The 19,941-nt window shown below is 39.4% G+C and overlaps 2 protein-coding genes across 2 annotated transcripts; both read right to left on the bottom strand.

Annotated features, from left to right (window-relative positions):
- Positions 1–16,930: 16,930 nt before the first annotated feature.
- LOC141718914 (uncharacterized) lies at positions 16,931–17,377 on the bottom strand. Its single transcript, XM_074521285.1, has one exon. It carries the CDS (start codon positions 17,375–17,377, stop codon positions 16,931–16,933), a length of 447 nt encoding a protein of 148 aa, XP_074377386.1.
- Positions 17,378–17,418: 41 nt separating this feature from the next.
- On the bottom strand, positions 17,419–18,378 carry LOC141718913 (uncharacterized). Its single transcript, XM_074521284.1, has 2 exons — positions 18,095–18,378; positions 17,419–17,929 (listed from the first exon to the last, which is right to left on the bottom strand). The coding sequence occupies exons 1-2, from the start codon at positions 18,376–18,378 to the stop codon at positions 17,419–17,421; spliced, it is 795 nt and encodes a 264-aa protein (XP_074377385.1).
- Between the last annotated feature and the right edge of the window lie 1,563 nt (positions 18,379–19,941).

The following is a 19,941-nucleotide window of genomic DNA, read 5'->3' as shown; positions in this document are numbered from 1 at the left end:
TACCTGTAGAGTCACGACTGGAGCAACTCCCTCCATGTTGGCATATGGGGCAGAAGCAGTGGTTCCCGTGGAGATATCACATTCTTCTCCAAGAATTCAAGCTTTCAATGCTGGGGAAAATGAGGAAGGGCAAAGGTTGGCGCTGGACTTAATTGATGAAGTGCGAGATAAGGCACATGCAAAGATAGTAGAGTATCAGAAAAAGGCTTCGTTCTACTACAACCTAAGGGTTAAAGAGAGGTTTTTCAAACAAGGTGATCTAGTCTTGAGAAAAATAGAGGCTTCTGGTGTCGGACAGAAAGGAAAGCTAGCCCCAAATTGGGAAGGGCCGTACAGAGTCAAGAGCGTTCAGGGTAGAGGAACCTACAAGCTGGAAACTATGGATGGTTTTGAAGTCCCGAGGACCTGGCACGCACAAAACCTGAAGGTTTACTACGTGTAAGATAGGCGAAGTACGATTCTCACTTGTCATTGTGACAAGTAGGTTTAAAAGCACCTGAAAGCTTTGCTTGCGTAGGATTTTATATTCCAGTAGAATTTACATTGTCTAGTTATTATTTAGGGTCGAACCCATGCTATGTAAGGTTTTAAAAAACCAGATTTCATATTAAAGAGTTTGAAATTATTTCAATCCAAGGATGTTTAAGATTCAAATGCATATTAAGATTGTAAAGTCAAAACAGAAAGAGGCAAGAAAAGCAACATATAAAATATAAGCCCCGAAGGGTAATAAGTTCTGAATATGATTAAGTCAATACATAGAAAGCCACAATGGGCCAAACAAGAAAAACAAAATACTCAAAGATCCTTGAAGAAGTCATCATCGATGTTTCCTTCATCGGCAACAGAAGAAGGAACTGGAACAAGATCAGCACCTCGAGGAGAAACAGCTGCGGCCTCAGCAGAAGAAGCAAGAATAGGAGAAAGAGGGATATCATCAAGAAGAGGCTCTTTCCCAGGAATATCAGGGACTTGACAGGCAGTGAGAGTCACCTCCGGAATCTTCTTCCCAATCTCCTCTACTATCTGCTCCCAACAGCTAGAAAAGGTCTCCGGGAAGTTAGCATCGTACTCAGCATTTAGGACATCCTGAAAGTCCTGAGATGCCTTATACTCAGCTATCACCTCTGCTCGGGCCCTTTGAGCATCCAGCTCCAGCTTACGAACTTTCTCCTTCTCATCCGCCAGCTCCTTCTCTACCTCACGGAAACGAGTGAAGTTGGCCTCGGAAGCCTTGAGGTACCTATCCCTGTCCCTCTCAGCAATAGTTAGGCTGGTCCTCACATCCTTCAAATTGTGAAGGGCAGCCTGGAGATAGGTATTCATCTGCACGAACATATCAAAGTACAGTAAGTAATTAAAAAAAAACAGTTAAAAAAGGAAGAGGCTTACAGAAGCCACGGCCTGAGCACCCAGACGCTCAATCTGTAGGTCATCAGAAGACTCTACGATCTCAGCCCTGTCACGAGGCGTGATCACACTCTGAGACCAAACGGCGGCAGCCTCGGAACTCCCTACCCCCGTGTCCCTCCTCTGAAGGCCCCAAGTGACGGTGAAGGGAGAGGTATCTTCATCAAGGCTAGGAGGCCTCTGGGATAAAAAGGTAGGGACGGCCTCCTGAACTGTGACTGAAGGGCCGTCACCAATCCTATCCCACTTGTCGCGGTGGGTCTCAACAGCAGAGCCCTTGGCGGCACGGGCCTCCCGCTTCTTGAAGATCGTGTCCAAAGCGGCCCTAGCTGCAGGCAAATACGAGCACGTAAGAAAAAGGACAAATAGAGAATGGAGAAAATGGAACAAAAAGGGGAAAGAAATACCCTCGGGACCAAGGTCACTTAGACCTAAACCTTGCAAATTACCCTCTGAAAGGATGAGAGCGCAATGGTGCAAGTTATCAGCAGTAATGGCCTTGATGGCCGCATCCTCATCTATCCCCAATTTTAGGTCTCTTAAAGACCCGTCTATACTTTTTGAGAAGTTGGGCCTGAAAAAATGGTCCCAACCCTCCTCGGAATCCAGAAATACATAAAACCACTCACTCTTCCATGTTGGATACGAGTCGGGATTGGTGCCAGAAATAAAGCAGGAACGCGCCAAGGATCTATGAACTATTTTGACCCATCCTTGGTCCTCAGAAGCATTTACAAATTTAAATAAATAACGAAAGACACAAACATTTGGCTCAAAACCGTGTTTACGAGATTGGGCCATATAAAAGTGAATAAAATGCCAAGAGTTGGGTGTGAGTTGGGTCGGACAGACTCGGGCCTCAGCCAAAAGGCGAAAAACAAAAGGATGAGGAGGTAGGCGAAAACCAGCATAGAAGGTTTCCTTATAGACCCGAATGGCCCCAGGTTTTGGGTAGCAGGCCCTATCATTTGGGCCTGGAGCCTCGGCCCTATAAGGGTGAGAAATGCCAAAAAGGCGGGCTATGGTACCTACTTGATCTGGACCAAATCTAGAAGGATAATTATATGCATCTAAGTGTAACATGTTAGGAAAGGCTTGCCCGAATTCAGTTAAAAGATCCCTAAGAGAAATAACTGAGGAATGTACAAGAGATTTTTTACCTCGGCTGGCCCTAGAGGGACGGGCAACAGCTTGGGGGACATGGGAGTGAGATGAATCAGAATCCGCCATGGATGAAGACAAAAACCCAGGAAGCTCTTGAAAGTAAGTGAAGAAGATGAAGATTCAAACGGAATCTTCAAAATAAGCCCAGAAAGCGGCGGAGTAGAAAGCCGAAAATCGCTTGGAGGTGGCGATTCTTGAGAGACTAATTGCAGAGTTGAAGTTTAGAATTTTTTTTGAAAGTGAAGTGTGAGAAATGAACTCACACTCCACCTCTTATATAGAGGAGCTCAAAGATGCACAAACGGGCCTGGGCCTAAGAAAAATGCGGGAAGCCCATAAGATTTGAATTTTGAAAAGATTTAAAATCAAAGTTCATTGAATGAATCAAGGCTCGAACAGCCTCAACAACGCCCAGGAAGCATCTGTCCTCAACAACGCCCAAGATGCATCATCCCTAGCCGTTGTTAGAAGTGTGGCTCCTAGGCGTGGTACAACAACGCCCAGGAAGCATCTGTCCTCAACAATGCCCAGGATGCATTGTCCCTAGCCGTTGTGAGGAGTGTGGCTCCTAGGCGTGGATCAACAACGCCCAGGAAGCATCTGTCTCCAACAACGCCCAGGACGCAAGTTTCCTAGACGTTGTTAGAAAACTGTCTCCTAGGCGTGGGTGCACGACGTCTAGGATCTATGAATGCATCAGCCTCCAACAACGCCCATGACGCAAGTTTCCTAGACGTTGTTAGGAAACCGTCTCCTAGGCGTGGATCAACAACGCCCAGGAAGCATCGGCCTCCAACAACGCCCAGGACGCAAGTTTCCTAGACGTTGTTAGGAAACTGTCTCCTAGGCGTGGATCAACAACGCCTAGGATGTATTGAGCAGCAAAAGTTCTATTTTTCTGATCATTTAATTAGAAATTAGGGAAAAAATCCAAGGAAATTCCTTAAATATTTTCTGAAAAATGTTATATTTTCAGAAATAAGGAATAAATCCAGAAAATTAAAGGATAAATCCCAGAAATTAGGGAAAAAATCCAGAAAAATAAGGAAATTCCTTAAATATTTTCTGAAAAATGTTAATATTTTCAGAAATAAGGAATAAATCCAGAAAATTAAAGGATAAATCCCAGAAATTAGGGAAAAATCCAGAAATTAAGGATAAATCCCAGTAAATTAGGGAAAAATCCAGAAAATTAAGGAAAATTCCAGAAAATTAGGGAAAAATTCCTGGAAATTAAGATGATTCCTGAATAAAAGGAAGATTCATTGTAAATGTATAGGTCGCTCCACACTTTACGCAAAAATGAAACCCTGTAAGGGAACGAATAGATTTAACTTCTGCGAAACCTAATCAATGTTTCCTAAAAGTTGGGGGGCAAATGATAGGGATAAATAAGTCCTGATTTTATAATTAATGGGCTGCTAGGCCCAATAAGAAGATGTATGATATTCAGACCAGAAAGGTTAAGCCTGATGGACCAGATCAGGCCTGATGGAATAAAAAAGGCCCAAAAGCCCTGATTATTAATTAATTTCGTAATTAATTAATAAGGGAAAAATCAGCTATTGAGAAGAGTCCCGATAAGGATATAAATCCTTATAGATTAGCCTCAAGGGGACCTAAAAGGATAAGGAATCAACTTCCTACTTCCTAGGACTCCTAAGTCTATTCTAATTATGAGACTAGCCCACCAGGTCTCCTATACCAAGTCCAATTCAAGGACTCCCAACATCTATATAAGGGGCCTCACCCCACAAATCAGAACTACGTTTTTTGGCTTGATTCTCTAATTCACAGAGATACGTAGGCATCTCGTAAAGGCAGAATTAAGCTACGATACACGAGAGCAGCCATTGAAGGCCTTGAGCTCCCGAATCTTAGTAATAAATACAGCAAATAATAACCTTAGTTTTTTATCCATAACAAGGGAGAAAACAGAAACGCCCCCCACTGAGCAGAACTCAGGCAAAACTTCCACCATACACACACTCGAGCACTATACACACATACATATTACTCACGCACACACACCACGCACAGACACATCATCGCCCAGGCCACCCAGCCGGAAAAGAGGCCGGCGGCGGCCGGAAAGAAATGACAGAGACAGCAACAAGGACCCCAACATCAACCAATCCAGGCGCATATACACACATAATAATATGTACATACAACAGAAACCACCAAGAAGATCTTTCCGGCGGCACTTTACCGGAATAGGGGCGGAGTCCGGCGAACGCAGGAATAAACCCGAAGCAAAGAACCGAAATGGGGGGGGGGGTTAATGAATGTATATATTTGTTTTTATTCCTCAGCCGACTAAACAACACAGTACACCTGCTAGTACAAGTAGTACAATTTTCTATTATTCAAGTACGTACTATTGGAAATTACGAGAATTTTGAGACTTGATTCGTTTCGAAATTTGAATTTAACGGATCGAGGTACACGTAAAATAACTTCAGGAAATTACAAAAATTGCCTTAAAAGGTTACAAATATCCCGAAATTTATCGAAACATAAATTTTGAAATTTTAAAATAATTTCTGAAATGCAATTTATAACCACTTTTATCAATTATACGAATCGATGCGCGGGTAAAACTAACTCCGAAAATTCCAAAAATAATTTTAAAACTCTCGGAATATTCCAAACATAAATAAATATGAGTTTCATAATTTTGAAGAATTTTGGAATTAAATACGGATTTTACAAATAAATGAAATCATAAAATCATTTAAAATTAAATAATTACTGAAAGATTGATTTCTAAATTTTATAAACTTTTAAAAATAATAAATAAAATTATGAAGTAATAAAAATGATTTTAGAGATAATCAAATATTTATGAAAGTAATTCTTTAACAAAATCACTTTTAATTTTAAAAACAAAATAACACAACTAATTACACAAATGATACTCGAACACCAATAATCTCACCTAATTAATAAAGATATTAACAAAAGTAATATCCAACTGACAGAACCCATACACATAGTTTATTTTGTAATTACTGGGAAAATAATTAATAAATCCATATAGCATTATAAAATCATACACCGGTCCAAAAATTACCAGAAAATCCCGAAAATGCGCAAAATACATTCAAACGCGCATAAATCGAAATAAAACGAGTATTTTAATAAAGACGCTGATAAATACGCGTCCCGATTGCAGATAAGTTCATATAATTGCAATTTAAACATATTTTAATCAATCGAAAAAAATTCTCTGGCCCGCACAGAAACACACATAACAGTTATAACATCTCATATCATGGCATTAATCACTTTAAACACATCATATTTATTTATTTAACATATAATATTCACATAATTCTCCCGGTTATTATATCCTTCCCCCCTTAACAGGATTCTGTCCTCAGAATCAGCCTAGAAAAATAAATGAGGATACTTGGATCGCATTTCGCTTTCCAACTCCCAGGTCGACTCTTCAACCTTGGGATTCCTCCACAAGATTCACACTAAAAATACAGACTTATTCCTAAGTACTCTTTCTTTCTTATCTAAAATCTGCACTGGTTGCTCCACAAAAGACAAATCTGGCTGGATCTCGATTGGCTCGTATTCTATCACATGGTTCGAATCAGGCAAATAACGCTTCAACATCGACACATGGAACACGTTGTGAATATGCTGCATGTGAGGTGGTAACGCTAATTCGTAAGCAACTTTTCCCACACGCTTCAAAATCTCAAAAGGGCCAACATACCGCGGACTCAGCTTTCCTTTCTTTCTAAATCTTGATAAACCCTTCCAAGGTGAAACCTTTAATAACACTGCTTCTCCAATTTCAAATTCCATGTCCTTTCTGGTAGGATCTGCATATTTGCATTGACGATCTTGAGCTGCTGTTAATCTTTTCCGAATGAGTTCTATTTTTTCTTTTGTCTGCTGGATCAATTCTGGACCCAAAATCTTTCTCTCACCAACTTCCTCTCAACATATTGGAGATCTGCATCTTCTCCCATACAAAGCTTCGTAAGGCGACATTCCAATACTGGCATGATAGCTGTTGTTGTAGGAGAATTCAACCAATGGCAAATGCTCGTCCCAACTACCTTCAAGATCTAGTGCACATACCCTTAGCATATCTTCAATAGTCTGAATCGTCCTTTCACTTTGACCATCCGTCTGCGGATGATACGCGGTACTCATGTTCAGCTTCGTTTCGAGACAATCTTGAAAACTTCTCCAAAATCTTGAGTTAAATCGAGGATCTCTGTCTGAAACTATAGATACTGGAACTCCATGTCGTGTCACAATTTCTTTAAGATATAACCGTACCAATTTATCCATTGAGAATCTCTCATTGATAGGAAGAAAATGCGCTGACTTCGTCAATCTGTCGATAATAACCCAAATAGCATCATGATTCGCCCTGGTCCTCGGTAATCAAACTACGAAATCCATCGCTATATGCTCCCATTTCCATTCTGGAATATCCAATGGTTGTATCAATCCACTGGGCCTTTGATGTTCTGCTTTGACTCGCTGGCAAGTGTAACACTTATTTACCCATTCTGCAATTTCTTTCTTTATGCTTGGCCACCAAAAGTTTTCCCTTAAATCTCGGTACATCTTCGTACTTCCGGGATGAATTGAGTATCTGGAGTTGTGAGCATCTCGAAGAATTTCATCTTTCAGCTCGGCTACATTGGGTATCCATATTCTGGAAGAAAATCTTAATATCCCTTTATCATCCTTTTGACTCCCTATCTCTTCTCCTGTCAAACTGTGTCGTTCATGGCTCATAACTTCCTCCTGACATCTTCTTATTTTCTCTAATAGTTCTGGTTGAAAAGACATTGCACATAACACCTCTGTAGACATACTTGGAATAATGACCTCTATTTCTAGCTTCTCAAATTCCTTGATCAATTTCTCTGATGAAATTATCATATTTAACCTTTCTTTTCTGCTCAGAGCGTCGGCCACCACATTTGCTTTGCCTGGATGATAGTTAATAGTACAGTCGTAGTCCTTGATTAGTTCTAGCCATCTTCTCTGCCTCATGTTCAACTCCTTCTGGGTGAAGATGCTTCCAATTCCAGATCATGTGTTGGATACTTTTCTTCATGTGGTTTCAACTGTCTTGAAGCGTAGGCTATCACCTTGTCATGCTGCATCAAAACACATCCCAATCCTTTATACGAAGCGTCACTGTAAATCACAAAATTTCCTTGTTCATCTGGCAAGACTAGTACTGGAGAAGATACTGATCTATTCTTTAATTCTTAAAAACTTTCCTCGCATTTCTCATCCCATTCAAATTTCTGGTTCTTCTTGGTGAGCTTTGTCAATGGTGTAGCTATCTTTGCAAAATCTTGCACAAATCTTCTGTAGTAACCTGCCAATCCCATGAAACTTCTTACTTCCGTTGGTGTTTTTGGCCTCTCCCAGTTGATTATGGTTTCAATCTTTGCTGGATCCACTTCCACTCCTTTATTGCTAATCACGTGCCCAAGAAATCGTACTTCTTTTAACCAAAATTCACACTTAGAAAACTTTGCGTACAATTTCTCCTGTCGTAGTATCTCCAAAACTATCTTCAAATGCTCTGCATGCTCCTCTTCTATTTTGGAATAGATCAGAATATCGTCTATGAACATGATCACGAATTTATCCAAATACTTCTTAAATACTCGATTCATCAGATCCATGAAAGCTGCTGGTGCGTTGGTTAATCCAAATGCCATCACTAGAAACTCATAATGCCCATATCTGGTTCTAAATGCGGTCTTCGGAATGTCTTCAGGCTTGATCTTCAGTTGATGATATCCGGATCTTAAATCTATCTTAGAAAACCATACAACGCCTCGCAATTGGTCAAACAGATCATCGATCCTCGGCAATGGGTATTTGTTCTTAATGGTCAGCTTATTCAGTTCTCGATAATCAATACACAGTCACATACTCCCGTCCTTTTTCTTGACAAATAGTACTGGTGCGCCCCATGGGGATATACTGGGTCTTATAACTCCTTTCTCCAAGAGATCTTGCAGCTGAGTTGCCAATTCCTTCATTTCCACTGGTGCCATCCGGTACGGAGCTTTAGAGACTGGTTCTGTTCCGGGTGCTAGGTCAATCGCAAATTCAATTTCTCTGTCGGGAGGTAATCCTGGTAGATCATCTGGAAAGACATCTAAAAATTCATTGACAATTGGAATCGCTTCTAGTGCTGGAACTTCTTTACTGGTGTCTACCACATGGGCCAAATATGCTTCACAAATTCTGACACAATAACTTTTTCACTTGAGCTATCGTTAAGAACTTCTTCTCTTGCCTATTTCCTCGAAATATCACCTTCTTCTTACTATCCAAGGTATGAAGTCTCACTTTCCTATTCTTACAATCAATCTGAGCGTTATTTTCTGACAACCAATCCATTCCTAAAATAACATCAAATTCTCCCAACCTAAAAGGTATCAAGTTGGCATAGAAATGATGTCCTCCTATCTCAATATTACACCTCGGGCATACTCGGTCGACGGATACTTGATTCTTATTAGCTAACTCTATCATTAATGCTTGTTCTAACAACTTAACTTCGCAATGCAGTTTATCGACAAAATCTTGAGAAATAAATGACCTGGTAGCTCCAGAATCAAATAAAACTTTAGCATCTACGGAGTTGACTGGAAGCATACCTGCAACCACATCTGAACTCTGAACAACATCCTTCATAGTCATATTGAATGTCCTTGCCTTGGGTTGGTCCTTTGCTGACGGTCCTTCAATCCTTGGCACATTCTGAGATGGAGCACCTGTAAGCCTTAGGGTGTTGCTCGTCGTACCTTGTGTTGGGCAATTCCTGGCGATATGTCCTGGATTTCCACACTTATAACATCCAGTTCCCACATTCTGACCTTGAGTCTGATTCTGACACACATTAGCAAAGTGTCCCTTCCTGCCGCACTTGAAACACGTCACATTAGCATTACAATTCCCAAAGTGCTTCCTACCACAAAACTGACAATCTAGTATTGGTGGACGATTGGGCCTCTGCTGATTTGAATTCTGAAAACGGTTGCCTTGTCCTCCATTTCCTGATTGTGGTCTTCTGAATCCCATATTCCTATTACCCTGAAATTCTGACCTTCTGTTAAAACGGCTCTGGAAATTACTTAGCTGCTGACCTCCTTCTGAGGTTTCTATCTTTCTTTTCTTCCCATCTTTTCCTTTCTGAGACATATCATTCTTACTTTCGATCACCATCGCTTTCTGCACTACCGCCACATATGAAGTCAATTCAAACATGGCCACCCTATTCTGTATCCAAAATCTCAATCCCTGCTCAAACCTTCTTACTTTCTTTTCATCTGTATCAACCTGGTCTGGCACAAACCTTGCCAATTCAGTAAACTTAGCCTCGTACTCAGCCACAGTAAGATCACTCTGGGTCAGATTCAAAAATTTGATCTCCATTTGGTTCTTCATATACCTCGGGAAATACTTCTCTAGGAACAGCTCTTTGAATCTCTCCCAAGTTATAAACTCACCTCCTTCCAATGCTCACGTAGATTCCCACCAATAGTTCGCCTCACCTTTTAGAAAGTAGCTTGCAAACTTGGTCTTCTGCTCAGCTCCTGCTCTGACTAATTCAAAAGCCTTTTCCATCTCCTTGAGCCATGCATTGGCTTCCACAGGATCAGCACTTCCCTTGAACTCAGGTGGCTTCACCGCTTGAAACTGCTTAAAAGTCACTACAGGTGGTGCTGCGTCTTGCTGCTGCTGTTGCTGTTGCTGCTGTTGCTGCTGTTGTGTAAGATGTAACATCTGCTGCTGTATCAGTCCCAACATCTGTATAATCGCTGGATCCGTACGGCTCTCGGTACGATCCTCTCCTGAATTATTCCTTCTCTTTGGTGCCATTATTCTGGTAAGAAAACAAGCAACATATATAATAATCTGTCAAGCATTGTGTCAAATATGTAGCAATTCCTTAGCATATTAAAGTTCGCAAACATTATCTTTTCTCAAAATATCATAAAATTGCTACCATATTAACACAAGCGACATGATTATCACATAATCCTGCTTATTATCTCGAGAATAATAACACAAAGAAAATTTACTCCGCATTATCTAACCCTTTTAAATCCTTGCTTAAATCTTAACTAAACCAACAAAATAACAGGGCAATGATACAAGGCCTAAGGCTAAACGCAAAACAGGGAACTTAAATAACTTAACTATAACCTAACCCAATAACCTAAATTTAATCCTATAAAAGCTAAACTACACGCGCCTATCTTATGTGATCTTCCTATGACTCATCTATGACACTCCTAAGCCTGTTTCAGTGACCAAAACCTGTAGCTCTGATACCAACCTGTGACGCCCTCCAAACCCGGGGTCTAGGTCTGGGGGTCACTTGCCACTAAGCTATAATAAAATAATCACAGTGGAATAATATAATAAATATGACCCCTTGCATGCAACTGGATCGATCACAGGTTATAGTATGGAACAGGCACTATTACAAACCAACTGTTATTACAAACCATAAGTCTAATTAGTTTTACAAATTATTCAAATTTTATTACAAACCTCCAGACTATCCAAGCGTCCCAAAACAGTCTACCTGGAATACACACCACTATTTATAAGCACTCGACTTCTGACCAAACCTGGATCTCAAGCCTGCTCTGGCTTAGCTGAAAGATTAGATTGATAAACAAGTATGAGCGAAAGAAATGCTCAGCAAGCAATATAAAATGTACTTGAAATGATAAATCACATTCTGATAATAACTGAACAAAAGGATAAAAGCAGTAATATCTGATCAATAATAAAGCTTTACAAGCTATCAACAATAAACGATAATTTTTAGATTGGAATCTAACTCCGACGGACGTACTATCACATGCTGATCATCCCATGTGATAGCACAAGGTCATGATTCATAGAAACATGTCCCCAAAATACGAGTACTCAAATAAAAAGGCAATATACCTGCCTGTGGCAAAAATGGTGTCATAATATTTCATACAACACATAGAAATAGCCCTCCGCTGGACCGTCCGTCCCGGTCACTTACGCATTTATCCAATCCATAAAACATTTTGATCAAAGGAGCCAAATCAAAGGACATCCTTAACCATATAACTCCCCATTTCTCATGGTTCAGAGTTATCTCAACAATCGATGGCGAAATAACTGGAACAATTAGTTATTCGCTAATCTCAATTCAATGTTCCACTGTATAGAGTAATTTATAGCAAAATATAAAACGTTTAACTATTCTGAACTTAGAATAGTATGGAAATCGAAAGAATAAAGTTCAGAGTCAATATCAATTGAATGATAAATAAAGATATAGGTACTTGCATAATATGATTCTAAATAAACGTCACTTGAACAATAAGTGAAGTTAGGGGTACTTTCCTGGTATGCTCGATAACCTCTTACTATAACTCAGCTTATCATTGATGGCTACTATCTCCGTCTAACACTTGACCGCACTCCTTGCTACTCGATTCTATAAACAAAAGAACTATCTTAATTGACAGAACCAAACTCAACCGACGTAACTATACGTCTGGACATCTACCCGATCATTTATAACTAGCATGGCATTTTAAAACTGTAAACAGATAGCATTCATATCACGCAACACCTAGTCATGGCATTCATATAACACATAATCACATATTTCATGTAACACATAAGTCAGATCATTAAAAGATACGTTCTAAAGCGTTCAGAATTAAAATCAGGTCAATATTAGCATTTATCGATCAAATACCGACTCAAACTGATGCACAAATCAAATGACATTGCAATACAAAAGAAATTAGGTCTTAAAAGTATTTTTATTGGAAGCGCAATATTTTTCTGAGTCTGTACGCGTTCGTTTCGTATTAAAGGACGAACGGTTTGTTTATAAAATATCTTATCCCAACAACACGTAATTAGGTTTTGTAAAATTACATATCTTCGTTCGACGTCTCCGATAATTATAGGTTACGTTCCCGTATTTTCGGAATTAATTTTCCGAAAATCGGCCAGCGTCTCCTTTGTTTATCGGCCTGCCCGTCGAACATCCCGACGTCGAATCAATCACAATCAAGTCCAAACCAACTACGATCCAATTCATATATTCTCCAACACAAATTAAATATAATTAATTACATCTTATATTTTTATTTATTTATAAAATTTAGGACTCAGAATCATGTTATCAAAGTCCACCGTCAGCTCACCAATGTTCATTGCTGACGGCGGCGAAATCGGTCGGTGCCCGAATAATTTAAGTGTCCAGACCGGTTTCACCGATTATTCAATAATAAATTTTCGCACAAAACACATATTTCACGAACTAATCAACAATTCATGCCGAATTAATTTATAAAAATAATCACAGCAGGAATAATCAAGTTAGAGTAAGGGCAACAGTACGCGTCACGCGCGCAATCGGAAATAGGGAGAAAACAGAAACGCCCCCCACTGAGCAGAACTCAGGCAAAACTTCCACCATACACACACTCGAGCACTATACACACACACATATTACTCACGCACACACACCACGCACAGACACAGCATCGCCCAGGCCACCCAGCCGGAAAAGAGGCCGGCGGCAGCCGGAAAGAAATGACAGAGATAGCAACAAGGACCCCAACATCAACCAATCCATGCGCATATACACACATAATTATATGTACATACAACAAAAACCACCAAGAAGATCTTTCCGGCGGCACTTTACCGGAATAGGGGCGGCGTCCGGCGAACGCAGGAAGAAACCCGAAGCAAAGAACCGAAATGGGGGGGGGGGTTAATGAATGTATATATTTGTTTTTATTCCTCAGCCGACTAAACAACACAGTACACCTGCTAGTACAAGTAGTACAATTTTCTATTATTCAAGTACGTACTATTGGAAATTACGAGAATTCTGAGACTTGATTCGTTTCGAAATTCGAATTTAACGGATCGAGGTGCACGTAAAATAACTTCAGGAAATTACAAAAATTGCCTTAAAAGGTTACAAATATCCCGAAATTTATCGAAACATAAATTTCAAAATTTTAAAATAATTTCTGAAACGCAATTTATAACCACTTTTATCAATTATACGAATCGATGCGCGGGTAAAACTAACTCCGAAAATTTCAAAATAATTTTAAAACTCTCGGAATATTCCAAACATAAATAAATATGAGTTTCATAATTTTTGAAGAATTTTAGAATTAAATACGGATTTTACAAATAAATAAAATCATAAAATCATTTAAAATTAAATAATTACTGAAATATTGATTTCTAAATTTTATAAACTTTTAAAAATAATAAATAAAATTATGAAGTAATAAAAATGATTTTAGAGATAATCAAATATTTATGAAAGTAATTCTTTAACAAAATCACTTTTAATTATAAAAACAAAATAACACAACTAATTACACAAATGATACTCGAACACCAATAATCTCACCTAATTAATAAAGATATTAACAAAAGTAATATCCAACTGACAGAACCCATATACATAGTTTATTTTGTAATTACTGGGAAAATAATTAATAAATCCATATAGCATTATAAAATCATACACCGGTCCAAAAATTACCAGAAAATCCCGAAAATGCGCAAAATACATTCAAACGCGCATAAATCGAAATAAAACGAGTATTTTAATAAAGACGCTGATAAATACGCGTCCCGATTGTAGATAAGTTCATATAATTGCAATTTAAACATATTTTAATCAATCAAAAAAAATTCTCTGGCCCGCATAGAAACACACATAATGGTTATAACATCTCATATCATGGCATTAATCACTTTAAACACATAATATTTATTTATTTAACATATAATATTCACATAATTCTCCCGGTTATTACAATAAGTCAACATCCGTCGGGACTAAAATGAGTTATCCGTCGGGACTATAATTCTTATCTATCAAGTGCTACATTATTTCACTAAGTAAATCTACTTAGATGTTTTGTTTATGAAATCATCAAGTACACAACATATGCACAACATAATTGTTCATACAGCTATGCAGTCTCACCAACAATTAACCAGCCTAAGGAGGGTGAATCGGCCCGTCAAAAGAGGGCCAAATTCAACAAAGACCCAAAGGGGAAACCTGATGACCCTTCATTCCTGAAGCCACATGTTCCCGAGGTTTCCTTGGGAGATGATGTGGATCCCCCAATTAAGGGGCACACTTATAGGCCCAACTGGGGCTTTAGGAGAGGTGACACGGTGGTTGGGTCCACCAAACATGCAAAATATTGGTCTTTTCACTCTATCACTCCCCAGGACTGCACTGACATTATCACGGGGAGTGATATTGAGACAATTGAGCATCTGGATTCTCAAGCCCAAGCCTCGGTAAACCATCTACCAATATCTTTTTTTTTATAATTCTCTTTTTTATAATTATCTTATTGAATTTTCCTCTTTCTTTTGTAGAGCAATACCTTCTTCCAGGCAGCACTTCATCAGGCCAAGTCCTGGAAAGATAACTCTGATGATTTTGAGAAGGAGATGAATAAGTGGAAGGAGAGGGCTGGGGTCCTTGAGAAGAAGTTAAAGAACAAGGATGAAGAGCTGTCCAAAGCCCATGCTGAGCTGTAAAGCTCCGAAGTGATAAGGAAACCCTTATTGATGACTACATGGACTCCTAGAAGTTCAGGGACTTAATGTAGATTCATGACGAGGATCTTTATCATATTCAGTTGACGCAAGGATGGGATGCTGTGATGAAGGCGGTGATAGAGAAGCATCCTGGATTAATAGAGGCCAAGGATTTTATTAGCCCTGAATAGCCAGAAACCGAGAATAGCTTGGAAGCTCTCTTTAATTCCCCCATGCAGGAAGATCACATCCTTGATCCTAGCACTACCTCTCCCCCATCCTCTCCATCCAAAAATGCAAAAACTTCAGCTAATGTAGAGGAATGGTGTAATGAGGAGGAGAAGGACAAGGATGAATTAACAAGGGATGAGTAGAATCTTAGCCTTTCATGGATTTTGTATTTTCTTATTGTATTTCGAACTTACTACCCTTTGGGGTTTATTTATGTTATTCCCTTTTTCTGCATTTCTTACATGTTTTTATAGTCATCACTTCAACTCAAGAGTATTACTTGGTTTTTCAAAGCTTAGTATCCAAACTTAAATAATCACAGTGTGGTCTTTCAAGACCCTATATAAATAGGTCAAATCTCAGTAGCTATAAACTGGAATATAAATCCTAAAGAATTAGAATAACTTAATAAACTGGAATATAGATCCTAAGCGAGCAAAGCTTCATGGTGCTTTTGAACCTTGTTGCTACTTTAATAAGTAACCACTTCCTTTTCAACGAGCTATATATAATAAATCTTCAGATTTTGAGCATGCCAAGTCCTTGGCACTTCATCTCCTTCCATAGTCTCCCAATTGTAAGACCCTTATCCTTAAACACTTTTAACTTTTTAAAGCCCTTCCTAGTTTGGGGCCAACTTCATTTTCTTCCCAACTCCCGATGCTTCAGCCTTTCTTAAGACTAGATCTCCTTTCTTGAAAAACCTTTCTTTTACCCTTAGGTTGTAGTAAAAGGAAGTTTTTTTCCTGATATTCTACGATCTTAGCATGAGCTTGATCTCGAACTTCATCTATTAAGTCTAAGGCTAGTCTCTATCCTTCTTCATTTTCTTCTAAATTATAAGCTTGAACCCTTGGAGATGAATGTGATATTTCCAAAGGAACAACCACTTTTGCCCCATATGCTAACATAAATGGTGTTGCCCTTGTCGTGACTCTACAAGTGGTCCTGTATGCCCAAAGTATTGGAAGTATCTCATCTACCCAGTTATTTATGGACTTTTCAATCCTCTTCTTTAACCCGTCTAGGATAATTCGATTCGCAACCTCTGCTTGCCCATTGGCTTGAGGGTGAGCGACTGAAGTGAATCGCAGCTCGATCTCATTCTCTTCACAATACTTTCTGAATTCCTCATTATTGAACTGTGTCCCATTCTCGATTACCAAAATTTGGGGAATCCTATATCTGCACATGATGCTTTCCCACATGAATTGAGCAACTTGTTTAGTTATACTCTTGGTTAAGGGTTTGGATTCAATCCACTTAGTAAAGTAATCAATTGCTACAATTAAGAACTTCCTTTGAACAGTAGCCATTGGGAAATGCCCAAAGATATCCATCCCCCACATGGAAAACGAGATTGGGGAGTTTATGGAAGTAAGCATTTCGGGGGGCTGTCTTACTACAGGGGCATGCTTTTGACAGCGATCACATCTCTTTACGTATTCTTTAGCATCAACCATCATTTCTGGCCAGTGGAAGCCTAAGCGAGTGATTTTGTGGGCTAAGGCCCTACCCCCAAGTATTGGCCACATATACATTCATGTACTTCTTCCAGGGCAAGTCGGGCCTCATTTGGCCTAAGACACCTTAGATAAGGAATTATAAAAGACCTCTTATAAAGAATCCCATCAATTAAAGAATATCTTAGGGCTCGTACGAACAATTTTCTTGCTTCCACTATATCATTAGAAAGCCATACGGTTTGTAGATGAGCCTTAATATAATCTATCCAAGACTCTCCAAGTCCAATGGGGGTAACAAACTTAACATCAATGCTCCTTTTCTTCAGAGCACGAAAATATACGCTTCTAGAACTATTCTCGATCTCAGAAGAGGCAAATTTAGATAAAGCATCTACCTTAGCATTTTCTTCCTCGAGAATATGCTCAACATGACACTCATCAAACTGAGTCATCACAACTCTCACTAGGCATACATGCTTCGCCATGGTCTCTTCTCTTGCTTTGAATTCTCCTTTGACCTGGGATACTACGAGCTTCGAATCCCGCAAACTTTCAAGTTCCTTACTCTCGATGTCCCAGCTAGTCCTAGCCCACCGATCAAAGCTTTGTACTCAGCTTCATTATTTGTAGTTGGAAAATCTAACTTCATAACATATTCAATAAAGAATCCATCGGGGCTTTGTAAAACTAGCCTTGCTCCGCTCGAATTTGTTTTTGATGCTCCATCAAAATAGAGATCCCTGAATTCCTTGTCCTTGATCTGTTCTCCTTCATTCTTTTCTTTTCTCTCCATGCCATTGGGTATAGTATCTTCCTGCCCCCCGACTTCTTGGTTTGGGACGGTACATTCAACCACGAAGTCAGCTAACGCCTGAGATTTTATCGCCGTTCGTGGCTTACACTTTATGTCAAACTCCTCCAGCTCTATAGCCCATTTAATCATCCTTCCACTGGCTTTAGGACTGTGGATAATGTTTCTCAAAGGGTGATTTGTTAGTACCTCAATCTTATGAGCCTGGATGTAAGGACGGAACTTCCTTGAGGCCATTACCAAGGCTAAATAAAACTTTTCAATAGTCGAATAATTCAACTCATCCCCATGTAGAATCTTACTGACATAATATATAGGTTTCTGGATTTTAAGTTCCTCTTTAACCAATATGGAGCTCAAGGCATTTTCTGAAACAGCCAAATATAAATACAGAGTTTCACCAAGAATTGGTTTGGCCAATAGCGGTGCTTGAACCATGTATTTCTTCAAATCCTTGAATGCCTCTTGGATTTCATCAGTCCATTCAAAATCTTTCACTTTCTTCAAAGCCTTGAAGAAGGGCAAACACTTGTCCCCAGACTTGGAGATGAATTGACCCAAAGCTACAACTCTTCCAGTGAGTTTCTGAACATCTTTTATGGAACGTGGAGGTTCCATGTCTAAGATGGCCTTTATCTTGTCTAGGTTGACCTCAATTCCCCTTTTGGAGACCATCAATCCTAAAAATTTTCGAGATCCAACTCCGAAAGCACACTTTACAGGGTTTAACATCATTTTGTGGTATCTCAGGTTCTCAAAAGCTTCCCTCAAATGGGATATATGATCAGTCTTTACAAGACTTTTGACTAACAGGTCATCTAAATATACTTCCATAGTTTTCTAAATAAGATCTTTGAAGATCTTATTTACCAACCTTTGATAGGTAGCTCCTGCATTCTTGAGACCAAATGCCATAACAAGATAAAAAAACACCAAAGTCAGTGATAAATGATACCTTTGGAATGTCATCCTTATACATCTTGATCTGATTGTAAGCGTTGAACCCATCCATAAAGCTTAGCATCTAGTGTCCCTCCATAGCGTCTATCAGAGTATCTATCCTTGGCAGCGGGAAACAATCTTTTGGGCATGCATCATTTAGGTCAGTGCAATCCACACACATTATCCACTTTCCATTAGCTTTCTTTACCATTACAGGATTTGGTAAGCACTCCGGGAATTATATCTTTTCAATGAAACCAGCCTCTAAGAGCTTCTCCACTTCTTTTCTGTTGGCTTCCTTCCTTTCAGGGGCAAAACTCCTTTTTTTTTACTTCACATTTTTCGATTATGATCCATATTCAACGTGTGGGTGATTAATTCCGGGTCTATGCCTGGCATATCTGTTGCCGACCACGCAAACACATCATTGTTCTGTTGCAAAAACCTTATTAACTTTCCTCTAAGGGGCTCCCTCAATGATGCTCCAATAAAAGTTACTTTTTTGGGGATCTCGAGCGCCAAAGGAACCGGGATTAAGTCTTTCGCAGGTTTTCTTCGTTTCTCATCATTCTCACGGATATCTAAGTCTTCAATAGGCAAGATCTATCCCTACTCCATCTACTCCCAGCGAGGCTACAAAACAGCTTCTGGCCATCTTCTGGTCTCCTCTTTCTTCCCCTATTTCGTCTCTGGTTGGACACTTAATCATAGAGTGGTAGGATGAGGGGACTTTCTTGAAGGCATGTATACTTATCCTCCCCAGGATTGCATTATATGTTGATCCAGCCTTCACCACCACAAAGTTCAGCATCTGCGTGGCCTGTCTTGGCTCCCGACCAATCGTTAGAGGTAGCTTAATTATTCATTCAACGGGCATTCGACTTCAGTGAAATCATATATCGACATATCAGTTGGGGTTAACTGAGAATCATTGTATCCCATTCTTATGAAGGTACCATAGAGTAAGATGTCTACCGACGCTCCATTGTCTACCAATACTCTCTTCACCGGGCTGTTCCCTATTATGGGTGTTATGACTAGGGGATCATGTTAGGTCCCGAATTATCGTAGAAGGGGGGGGGGTTGAATATGATAATCACTAAATTAAAAATTCTTTCGAATCTTTTGCGGATATAGATTTAGTGCTCGGTTAGTGGTTTCGTGTTCTTGAGATGAATAGTGTTTGGAACAATAAAACAAGGAACGCAAGATATTCGGGGAAGTATATATTCATATATAAATTCTCGAGTGGTGTTGCTACACTCCGATAAATAAATTAACCGACTACAATCTAAG

The sequence above is a fragment of the Apium graveolens genome, chromosome 4 (assembly GCF_009905375.1).
Source record: "Apium graveolens cultivar Ventura chromosome 4, ASM990537v1, whole genome shotgun sequence".
NCBI lineage: Eukaryota > Viridiplantae > Streptophyta > Magnoliopsida > Apiales > Apiaceae > Apium > Apium graveolens.
This window is presented reverse-complemented; position numbering and strand designations above follow the sequence as displayed.